The sequence below is a fragment of the Alosa sapidissima genome, chromosome 21, assembly GCF_018492685.1.
Source record: "Alosa sapidissima isolate fAloSap1 chromosome 21, fAloSap1.pri, whole genome shotgun sequence".
NCBI lineage: Eukaryota > Metazoa > Chordata > Actinopteri > Clupeiformes > Clupeidae > Alosa > Alosa sapidissima.
Window position 1 is genome coordinate 20,984,776 of NC_055977.1, and position 11,748 is coordinate 20,996,523.

At 41.7% G+C, this 11,748-nt stretch overlaps 3 protein-coding genes across 3 annotated transcripts; 2 read left to right on the top strand and 1 right to left on the bottom strand.

The window, feature by feature from the left end:
- Positions 1-1,186: 1,186 nt before the first annotated feature.
- LOC121696060 (claudin-4) lies at positions 1,187-2,283 on the top strand. The gene has a single exon (XM_042077376.1). It carries the CDS (start codon positions 1,238-1,240, stop codon positions 1,925-1,927), a length of 690 nt encoding a protein of 229 aa, XP_041933310.1. The 5' UTR covers positions 1,187-1,237; the 3' UTR covers positions 1,928-2,283.
- Positions 2,284-3,098: 815 nt separating this feature from the next.
- Positions 3,099-5,427, bottom strand: c19h1orf109 (c19h1orf109 homolog (H. sapiens)). Its single transcript, XM_042077377.1, has 4 exons — positions 4,848-5,427; positions 4,589-4,768; positions 4,361-4,479; positions 3,099-4,035 (listed from the first exon to the last, which is right to left on the bottom strand). The coding sequence occupies exons 1-4, from the start codon at positions 5,114-5,116 to the stop codon at positions 3,998-4,000; spliced, it is 606 nt and encodes a 201-aa protein (XP_041933311.1). The 5' UTR covers positions 5,117-5,427; the 3' UTR covers positions 3,099-3,997.
- Positions 5,428-5,602: 175 nt separating this feature from the next.
- Positions 5,603-11,432, top strand: cdca8 (cell division cycle associated 8). The gene is made up of 11 exons (XM_042077538.1): positions 5,603-5,731; positions 6,209-6,305; positions 6,542-6,673; positions 6,799-6,836; positions 7,026-7,095; positions 7,181-7,245; positions 7,997-8,079; positions 8,181-8,276; positions 8,504-8,633; positions 8,822-8,908; positions 10,717-11,432. The coding sequence occupies exons 2-11, from the start codon at positions 6,212-6,214 to the stop codon at positions 10,750-10,752; spliced, it is 831 nt and encodes a 276-aa protein (XP_041933472.1). The 5' UTR covers positions 5,603-5,731; positions 6,209-6,211; the 3' UTR covers positions 10,753-11,432.
- The last annotated feature ends 316 nt before the right edge of the window (positions 11,433-11,748 follow it).

Genomic DNA, 11,748 nt, shown 5'->3' on the forward strand with positions numbered 1-11,748 from the left:
CTGTGCATCTGTCTGTGTCTTGTGATGTCTCTGCAAATGATTGTGGTGCTTTTGCCCGATCGGGCTTAACCCAGCCGGGACTCGCTGCTGCGCCGTGGGTCTTTGTCAGGGCTGGAGTGGCCCCCGTGGTCTGACCCCACTGCATTTCTCTCTGGATTGACCCCCCCCCCCCCCCCCCCCATCTGGCAGGAGGTTCTTAAAAACACTCAGAGAGAGAAAAAAGTGACTCCAGGGGCAGAGAGCTGCTGATACGGTCTGCCTGTTCATACCGCTGGCCAGGACAATACCCCACGGACAATATCCTCATTACCTCCGAGGCTGAGCAAGAGAGAACACCATGCTGGACAGCAGCAAGACTCAGAAGGCTAAGTGAGTGCAAACTCTTGAGGATTTCTTTTCTTCCCCCTTTTGTTGTCTACAAAGGTCAGAGACACTACAGGTTGTTTAAACACTGATTGTTTATCTTTTGTCTCCTGATGTTTTGGGGTCAATTCTTTTGCGTGTTTTGTATTTTTTTTATGTCTCACAACCTCGTCTGAATTTCCTGGACCGCAGACGTTTTGACAGCTCCCTGGAAAGGATCCATCCTCAGCAGTGGGGCTGCGCTATCAAATTTTTATCAGCCTCACCCATCTGAGTAAACCTACTCTGAACTCGGACGGTAACTTAGACACATGTCCCCTCCGCTGGCCAACGGCTTAGCTTTCAGCAGGGTGAAAGGACCAGAAGCAGTGCAGCTGGTTGTGGCACACAATTTATTTGTGCTGACGACGCGCCAATCAAGAGGACGGCACTTTGTTGGTGGGCCAATCCATCCCAGTCAAGTGGTCCGAGACCGGGCCCTTTTCCCGACTTGTCAATAATTAATCAGTCCAAGTTTAACAGGGAAGTTTGCAAGAGAAAAGACAGAAGGAGAAAGGAGGCGCCAGAATCCCTGAGAGGAATTACTGAAAAACAGCTGGTAAAAAGTCCAGAGTAGGAAACAAAAAGGTCAAGAGGGTGATAATTCAATTGTGAAACAGTTTGGGGCAGAATTTCGGAGCTTAACAATCTTTTTTGATCAGCTGGGAGCCTAAGAGGGTGTAAGAAAAAGGGGGAGGAAAAGCTTGTTAGACAAGACCACAGGGAAGAGGGGGAGAGGGGGAAAGGGGCCACGTCGTCTCTGGCAGCAGGATCACCACCAGCAAACATCGGGTCCAGGCTGTGGCCGGTTGTGGGCAGCAGAGAGGACGGAGGGATGGTGAACACGGGCATGCAGCTAATCAGCTTCACCTGCGCCGTGACCGGATGGATTATGGCCATCGCTGTGACAGCGCTGCCCCAGTGGAAGGTGACCGCCTTCATCGGCAGCAACATTCTCACGTCGGAGATCGTGTGGCAGGGCATCTGGATGAACTGCATCTATCAGACTACAGGCCACATGCAGTGTAAAACTTACGATTCCATGTTGGCCCTCCCGCCAGACATACAGGCTGCCCGGGCCCTGATGTGCGTGGCCATCTTCCTGGGCTGGCTCTCATGCACTGTGTCCTGCTGTGGCATGAAGTGCACCACCTGTGCCGCCGACGACCGCCATGCCAAAGCTGGCATAGCTCTCTCCGGCGGCGTGCTCTTCATCCTCACGGGCCTGTGCGTGCTGGTGCCCGTCTCCTGGACCGCCAACACGGTGGTGCAGGACTTCTACAACCCCAACGTGCCCGTCGTGCACAAGCGGGAGCTGGGCCAGGCCATCTACCTGGGCTGGGCATCCGCGGTCATCCTCATGATCAGTGGGGCGGTGCTGAGCAGTACCTGTCCCCACATCGAGGGGGGGGGAGGCTACCAGCGTGGATACATAACCCGGAGTTTCACCACCACTCGGCCCTCGGCGCCCGACCCGCCAAAACCCATCACCAGCAACAGCTTGCCCCTCAAGGAGTACGTCTAATAAGAAGGAATGTAAGTGACGGTGAGGGGCTTCAGCAAGGATGGTTGATAGTTGGATTACAGTATGTAGGGTTAATGATGAGAGCACTTTGTAATATAAGCTTTGGAAGGTGTAAATCAAGTATTAAGGGCATTTAAAGACCTACTCGAATGAGTCAATTCTGGTGGTCTGCGACCTCTATTTTTTTCTCCCTTTCAGTTTTGAAATAAGCATGATGCATAGAAATGCAGTTTCTCTTTTAGTATTTATTTAAATTACTTCAGTTTGTCTTGGTGTTTGTATTGTTTCAACCGTGTATTGCCATGGGTTTTCAGTGTTTTTTTAATATTGGCATTACTGAGTTTTCTGGGTGTGCACCATTGCTGTGAAAATATGACGGCATAAAAGCTAGATCACAGTGACATTTGTGTATTTTTAGTACGTCATTAAAACATTTGTTAGCTTGCGTGCTACAGTGTGTGGGAAATGGTGTATCTACCTGTCTGCATGTATTCATGATGTGACATGAACATCTGACTGCCTTTGAAGACACCAGATGAACAGAATAAAGTGTGTGAATTCTAAAAGGAGAACAGTTCTGCACTGACAGTTTCAATCCTAACTCAAACAGAACTCCCCCACCCATTGCAGGGTGAACCATATGAAACGATACAGGGTGTTAAGGAACATTCCACTTTTAACAAGGAACATAAGCTTTGGTGTTTCAAGTAAAATCAAGGAAAATGTGTCAGTGTGACGAAAACTGTGGTAAAGGACAAGGGCATTCAGATCCTCTTATCAGTGAATATGAAAAGGATGCATTCTCAACATTCTCCTTGTATGAATATATTAGGCTTGGACGTCAGTTTCTCATGAGGGCATTGTACCAAGAGAAAGTGATGTTATTAGCATATCCATTTGTCTCCTTGGCAGTCATTCAGCCAGTACACTCAACCCGGGATGTACACTTGAATAAGCACCGAGTCCTAAGGCATTATGGATAATCTGATCTGTACATGACACATAGCTGATCTCCTCTGCAATAGTCCATAGGAATAAATGTGTTTGAGCCCAGTTATTAGTCCAATAAATACAGTACATACAAATATATGTATATAATACAAAGAAATCAGGAGCTGAAGTTCTGTTTGGAAAGTGCCCTCCTATCGGAAGGAAACAATGGGGAAATTGGTTTAGGCAGAACACTTTATTAACAACATTTACTGTAAGATAGGGGTGCACAATTAATCAGTTTATAATCACAATTTGAACTAATACAGTCAGGTAATCGCCAAGGTAGCAATTAATCACAAAGCTCATAACTGTCCGATTGGTTAATTTTGTCACATCTATGATTTTTGTTTTCATACCATCCTCCTTGTGGGACAGACAGTAAAGTTTACCACTGGAGTGCTGTACTTCTCGTGAGCAAAATTTGGAAAACTAAAGCTTCACTTTAAAAATGATATTGTGAATCACTCAAATCATGCAACCCTATTTAAGCATAGGACCACTGGCTGAAGCTAACTAGTCTGTCTCTTGTTGTAGCACAAAAATTTAAATATATCTAATATATATTTTTCCACCCAACTTACATCAAAAACATGATTCCCATATAATTTTTATATAGAGTAAAGAAATGTTAGCGACTGTCTGAAGGACTACTATCCACTCAGTGGAAACATCAAGTAATTTATTTCCCAAGAGGTATGATTCTCATGAAAAATGACTGGTGATTTTTCCAGACTTGACTAATCTTGTATTCTCTGTTCATCAATACACCATAGCCTTGAGACTGACCGTCTGCACATCAGTCAATTCCAGACAAGTCACAGAAGGCTTGCTGAACTCAGTCTGGTCTCCACCACATAGCCTGTCCACTTTCTCCAGCCTTAGTAGTTGTTCAGCCATCCCGTATAGCCAGGTGTATGTCAGACAATGTCTCTGGAGGGATTCACTGCTACTAGTTATTCCTATTCAAGTCTCCCTTCCTCTTCAAATCCAAGGTGAGCGTACAGTGGACAACATGCCCATAGAAACAGGGAGCAATAGACATCATACACTTTCACCAAGTCTTCAGTTTGTCAGTTGTTAGGAGTCAATGAAGAGGCTGACTCTCGACAATGTGTCTGCCAAGAGAAAAACAACCAGAAAGGCCTTAAGATCCAGTTTTCAGTTTTAAAGTAGATTTTATCCTTTATATATTTATAAAAGAATATTTAATAACATCCTCAAATTCATTTGACCATACTGATCAAGTCAAGGAGAGATATATGGTTGAACTATATTGCAGAAATATATCTATTAACACAAGCTCTTCTTCATCAGCTGTTTTGACTGTTAGGTTGCTATTACATGTTAGGCAAAACTGAATACCTTTTACAAGAGTTCAATTAAAATGAAATATGCAGTCTGCAAATACAGCATATACTTTTTGCTTTTCAGTGAGCGTACCTGAAATATGCTCCTCTCCATCAGGTGAGTCAACAGCTTCCCATCTTTTTGGAACATCTTGGAGGAGAGAGAGGTCATCAGGTTTCAGCACTTGCAACAGGTATTTTCTCCTCAGGAACCTGTCCTCAGTTAAGAAAAAACCTCAGCAATCTATTCCATCCATATCTCAATGTCAGTCAAATCTACAAAGAAATCTGTATCTCCACAACATTACTGAGAAAAGGATACTGTTGGCGGTAGTAGCTATTGGCATCTTGAAGCCACTCAAGCATGTCTGCTATGGATGGTGATGTGGACGACCTTAAGGTGCAGGTGGCAAGGTCGAGTGTAGCCGTGTTCTGCTCGTAAAACTGGAACACTGTAGACACTTGGTTGTTCATGGTTTTCAGCAATCTCTGAAGCTCGTCCCTATAATAAGAACAGCATTCTCACAGACTGGACTCACACAGACCAATGCAACATCGTAGTCATAAAGTGTTATACTTACAATTTATCTGCCAATTTGCCCAACACAACGTCGACAGCCTGTAGTAGTTTAATGCGCAGACGTTCCTGCAAATCAGGAAAGCGCTTCAGTGGTGTAACATCGAGCTGGACATTATCCAGGGCAATTAATTGCTCACCCAGGTTTCCTAGTGAGTTGATCAGAGGCGTGCATTCGGTCCATACCAAGTTCCATGCTTTGTGGTTAGTTTCCAATGTCTGGAAACATTGTTTCAGCTTTTGATGACATAATGCAACACAACTTTGAGCCATTTTCAGTCAATTTACGGCAAAAGTTTTTACTCAGAAGGGCTAAAGGGGGATTAAAGTTTAGAGGATGTTGAACAAGTCAGCTTGCAAACTGATCACGTTAAAGTAACGTTAGCACGTTGGTTGACTGACGATGCAACAATACTATGTTCTTCGGATATCGTTAATAAGGCGAATGAGTTGAACTTTACTACAACACTGAAAATTCATTCTTAAGGCACAAACCACACATTTCATTGGGTAATCTGTAAAAACCCGATGAAAGTCACCACTGCACCAAAAAGTCGTAAAACCTTTAACACGCGAAATCAACTTCCGCTGTTATGGTTGTCAAATGTGCACCAACAACCAATCAGTATTCATTTTGCATTTGGTGATTTCAGTTTGTCTGTCAATTATTGGTCCTTTGGCTAGTGTGGTAACAAAGCTGTTTTCGATAGGAAGATAGGAAACTCTTCAGGGCTGGTGATTGGCTACTGATTGAGGCGTCCGTTACGTCACACCCAAGTCTGCGCTCAGTGGCTGGTTGGTTCTCCGCGACAGAATTTGAAAACCTCACCAACTGCTGTGTTGTGTGCCGAGAAAGAGGGAACACTTAGAGAAGTTACCATAAAACAAGTAAGACAATTTGTTGTAATATTTGTTTAGTATATGCTAACGATCTTTTGTAAATGTTCAGATCAACGATGTAAAAATACCCATGGCAATTGACTTCGTTGCTGTTGTTTGTGTTAATCGAGCTTTGCTTCCCTGTCTGCTTTTTGACACAGCCGGGTAACAACAGCTAATCATAACGTTAGCTTTCTACCGAACAATTACATTTTTTACAAGACAAGAGCTTACATGATTCAAAACACTGTAGTTGAAGTAACCTAAGGGCTTCGTGTCATTCGTAACAATGCTATCTGTGCTAACGAAGTGCAAATATCTGTAGTAAACACGATTAAAAAAAAAACTAACACTACACGTTAGCTAACGATAATGAGGTGGCTATGCTGGATAGTTATAGCAATTTTTTTAGTGGCTAACATGAGCTATTTTCTTAGTGTCCGAATTTAATCGTTTCTGAATCTGAATGTCATTTAACTGTTATAGATTATGGCACCCAGGAAAAGGACCACAAATAAGAGTCGGAAAAATAACCCAAAGACAGCCAAATTGGAAGCTTTTTTGGCGGACTTTGATGGCGAAGGTAAGGACTTTAACTTTCGAAAGCAGCTGGACCGAGACTCATGTCTTAAGGTAACATAATGTTGGCTCAAACCACCAATTGCAGGAAAGCACGATATTCTGACTTCTATTAAATACGCTTATATTGTAGTCAAAGGATATTGTTTATGTAGGACACTTTAACACAGCCATGGTAACAGTTAAAGATTAATGTTGTAAAATAAACATGGTCATTAACCATTACTGGATATCATACAGTCCAGAGCATTGTGGAGCGCTTGAAGGAGAGGACCAACAACCTGCTGAAGGATGCAGACTACTTGTATAACATGGCACTTATCAAGCTGTCCAAGTCAGCCCGCCAAATGAACTGGCTTGACTACTGTGGTGGTATGTGCAACTGACATATTTAGAATTGCATGTCTACCCCAGTGTATAGCTTTAAATTGAAGTAAATGTCAGTGGCTCACATCAGTCTGTTTTGGTAATCTAAAATAATTTCTTTTGTGCTCAAGCATCTGAGAAGCCCAAATCGCCAGTCCTGGATGAAAAGGTGAATACCTGCCTCATGTTATTTTTCTTGTTTGAATTTGCTTATCTTCAAAGCTTGCGATATATATTCTTCATTGGCTGTTCTGCACTAATTTCATTATCATTCAATCTGATCATTTACATATGCACTGTAGATGCACCACTTTGCAGTGTTGACTCCCTCAAACAAACCTCTTTATGTCTCTTGCAGAAGGATGCTGAGGAGGCTGCTAAAGTGGAAAGCGCATTAGCTGAAGACCATACAAAGTCCACCAAAAAATGTAAGATGCTGTCTATTTCCTTTCCCATTGTCACCTACCTTCTGATCATCCCAGTGGTGTTATTCATGACAACTTTCCTCTGCAGCCACAAAGACGTTGAGCAGAGTTGAAGATGAGGAAAATGTCCCCCCGAAGTCCACTGTGAAGAAGGTGATCGATTTTGGTTCTCTTTTTGACCATTGCAGTTACTCTGTAGATGTTATAAGTATCAGCTGATGCCAGCAGAGAGACTAGAACATATTGTTGTCGTTATGAGGATTTCTATTACTTAACCTTTGAGTTGTCATCATTACTGTGATACACTGGCGTAAGAAACAACTTTTGGATGCATGTGTGGTGCGTTCAAATTTGGCAGTGCCGAACGTTCATGGCAAATATGTTTACAGTTAAACTTGAATGCTTTGATGTAATAGTTCCATTGCGACGGTAACACTTCGTCCAGCTCACGCGGAGAACTACCTCCTTAGACTGTTTGCGATTGTTTTCAAGCGTTTGCCAAAAACGTAATGTTTGCAATTTTGAATGCGCCTGTGGTGTATGCTGTATTGCAAACATCCCAGCAAGCTATTATTGCACTGACCCTGAGTAGCACACAAAACTGTTGAGGGCCAGGAACGGCTTGCTCTCAAGTTTTGTGGTTCTGGGGGGTATTCCAAATACGTGGTTTAATGACAACTGGGTTTGTTAACTCAAGAGTAAGTGATAAACCTCCTAATAGAAGAGCTGTATGGCTTCATTATCTTTAAAAAACAATGCCATAGGGATCTGTTGTTGGATGTTTACCACTTACTTTGAGTTGACTTACCCAGGTTTGTCACTAAACCACGTACTTGGAATACTCCACTGGTTTTGTGTTGACCCTGTTTTGGACTGTAAACCAAGTTGTTATTTATTTCTTCAGGTTGGCAGACCTAAGAAAGTGCCCTCCACCTCACAGAAGAACAAAACACGTTCAGTCAACAAGCAAAACAGTGCCATCAGGAAGTAAGAAATCCAGGGACATTAGATTGCGCCCCATCTATTTGACTAGTCTTTGATATGGTGTCCATTTGACTAATCTACATACCATGCCGCCTTTCTCCTAGGTCTGCCAAGAAGCCCCTGTATACTCCTGCTCGTAGCTTTATGGAAACCTCCCTCTTGGGTCCCACCCCGCTTGTCACCCCTCGCTTTGACTCCAGGTAGGCCTTAGGTTAACACCGTGGTAGAGCCTGACTAAATGCGATAGTTTGGTGACTGATTTCCCGTTATGATTGTTGTAAATTGAAACTAATTGTTACTGGAACTGCAGACAGTATGGCGCCATCTTCCTCAATAAGATGTATGATGACAGGGAATGTACCCGAAAGGTGCCAGTATTTCTGTGTGGAACCTAAGATCATGCTAACATTTGACCTGGCTTGTTCAGGCTGCCCAAGACTCCTGCAGTGAGAAACCCCCGCCATAGAGAGAAGGTCTACAGCATCTCTGTCAACGGCTCCCCCATCGCAGGAGGCAGTCAGGATGTAGTCATCAATGTGCCCCTTGGAAATGGAGAGGTCAGCATTATGTGTTCTGAGCATGTACTGAATCAGACTCAAATATATTCCACTGAATGATTGAATCCTTGCTGGAACACTCGCTAGAACAAGTTTTTGAACAATTTGAGTAATTTGATATGACATCCTCTTTTTGACTTCTGAATTGCTGTTGATAGATTTTTTTTATTTTTTGTCTGGTGTTACAGTGCATTCAGCTTTTGGCCAGTGAGATGGACTCCGTTGACTTCAGTCAGTTGGATGACAATGCTATTAGGAGTATTCGGCAACTACAGGTAAGTGTTTGAGGAACCGGGTTGTTTTGGCTTTGGGAAAGTTTCCCCTCAAAAGGTTTCTTGTTGAAGCACAATGCACAGCATTGGAATTGTTCTAGAGCAGAGGTCTCCAACACGGTGCCCGTGGGACACCTATGAGGCGCCCACAGCGCACTTTCTAAAAATAGCAAACAAGTCGCCTGCCGATCACGCTCTAAAACATTCTCCATTGTGAAATTTGTAATAGATATTTAATTGTAGACCACACATCTGTAACATTAATTTGATATTGGTGATGCCTTACAAAATTGTACCTGGGTTAAATTTAGCCTTTGGCTCCAAATCCCTTTCCCATTCAATCTTTAAACAATAACGGAAGCGGAGCGCATACACGCTGCTCGCACGCATAGACGGTAAAAGAAAGGGTAAAAAAAAAAAGCTTGCTCGTCTGCTGTAGCCAATGGAAGCATATGCAAAAGTTCTGTGGCTATTCCGTGTTTGTCCCATATGTTTCGTGCATGATTGTTCAAGGACTGAAAAACAATTGCTGTAGCTCACGGGCCCTTTCTCCTCCGTAGCCTACTGGTGTAACAGTAGCGCTGGAAATCTTGTGGCCTGCATGCTATGCAATAGGACTGCATTACCTGGAAAACCTTTTTTGTCTAAATCATTTAGAGATTTCAGGTGTACAATAACTATAAAAGGCGTTTTCATAACCTAGGGTGGTGTTGGTGATTGCTATTGAAATGTTACAATCAAATTGTCCACTGAAATCAGAACCTAAACAGCCTCTGAATTCTTAATGGTGGGTAATGCTAAAATTGTAACCTAAATTAGTAATTGCACAAAAAAAAATGTTTTTCTTTGTCATTTAAAAAATTAGATTAGATTCCCCATGGAAATGTTGAAATGAACAAACTGAACAAAAATGTTGGTAGTGTTGCATATTGATATTGAAGAATCAGATGAATATATAAAGGCTTATAGGCCTACATCATATTGATAATTTAAATGTACAAAATCACATAGGCCTATTATTTAGGAGGATTACCCTCGCAAAAAAGTGGTGAGGGTCTGTTTGTTTCAAACGAGTAGCCCTCCATATGATTTCGGGTCCTTAAGGTAGCCCCCATTCCCAAAAAGGTTGGCGACCCCTGATCTAGAGCATGCAATAAACTCTGTGTGTGTGTATATATATATATATATATATATATATATATATATATATATATATATATATATATAGTCAGGGTTCCCACGGGTCATGGAATTTCTGGAATATCATGGAATTTTAGAAAGTCTATTCCAGACATGGAAAGTCAGGGAATTGTATCATTTTTGGGTCAAATTCATGGAATATTAGGGCATTTTGTTGTAGCAGTTTAAAATTTACTTGCCAGAATACATTAATAGAAATTTCCATGCAGAATGTGTGTATATCTGCTAATTAGCTCTACTGCTTGCTTGAGTATCCCAACTGTGTTTATTCAATGCTCATTTATTCATCTCCCTCTTTACAAAAAGTAAAAGATTCTTGACCGCTACACGGGTGCTCTGAAATCATCGATCGGTGTACTATTCATTATATAGTAAATCACGGAAATTCAGTTTTATTTGTCAGGGAAAGTCATAGAAAAGTCATGGAATTTTATATTTGACTTAGAGTGGGAACCCTGATATGAGTTAAAATATTGTTTCTCAGTGTAACGTCCTGTGTTCTCAGACTGTTAGATCGCTTTAGTATAAACATATTCAGAAAGACTTGAACAGCAAACACACATCTGCTGGCCAGAATGTTTACCCCTTCCTTCTTTTTTTTCCCTATACAGAATCGGCTAACGGTGCTCTGTGGATCTTCCAAATAACTGCACAGTTTTTATACAGTTTTTACGTGATCTTTACATATTTCAAGGTGTTATGCATTTTACTTTATCTTCACTAAGATGACCTTTTATTCTTGCACAATTCTTGTGTCTTTCTGACATTCTTGTCCATCTGCTTTTGTATGTGTATCCTTATTCTTTAGATAGAAATGCAGAGTGGGTGAGGGGAATTTAAAAAAAACAACAAAAAAAACTGTCTAACTCTGGACTGGTATGCTAGGTGTAGCATAGCTTATTTTGGTTTCCAGTTTTGTAAATATACACAGAAGAAGCCAAGGGCATTGAATCCCAGCCCAGAACCGTAGTAGACCATTGATGTCCATGTAAAAAGAACCAGCAGTAACAGTCCTGGCATTCATTTTTCTAGGTCTGAATATACATCCATTGCAATACAATTTATGATGGCTAATGGATTGCTTGATTGTAACATTCTGTACAGATCTGTAAATATGACTACTTTCGGAAGATGTTTGCTTAGATGTACCATCCAATAGTAGTAGTTTACAAGTAGTAGTTTGTGGTGTTGTAATGGTGTTGTCAAGCATGATCTAACCTTGAGTTTTCAATTTTAACACTGTACTTTCAGTCACAAGCAAACTTTTGAGCATCTGCCATCATATTATTTTTTAAATAAACATTTGAATGTCTTTTTCACATCTTAAGCTGTCAGCAGTTGTATTTATGTATGATCAGGCTTATGAGTGCAGCTTTTGTGATGAACCATGTTGGTTGTGCCTGTTTTGTGGCTGTCAGACTACTTTTAAATGGCTTTGCAAGAACCAAATCCAAATACTTCCCATAGTTTTACAGGAGGAGTGTCTTTTTATTTTATATTATCTCGTCTCCAGCTTCTCTGCCGTATCCATCAACATCCTCCTATCACACAGGTAGCCTATGTGGCAAGTTCATGCTGCATTGATTAAAATCATTTAGCCAATGATTTATTTGAAAGTGAATCGTGAGTGAAATACTGATGTT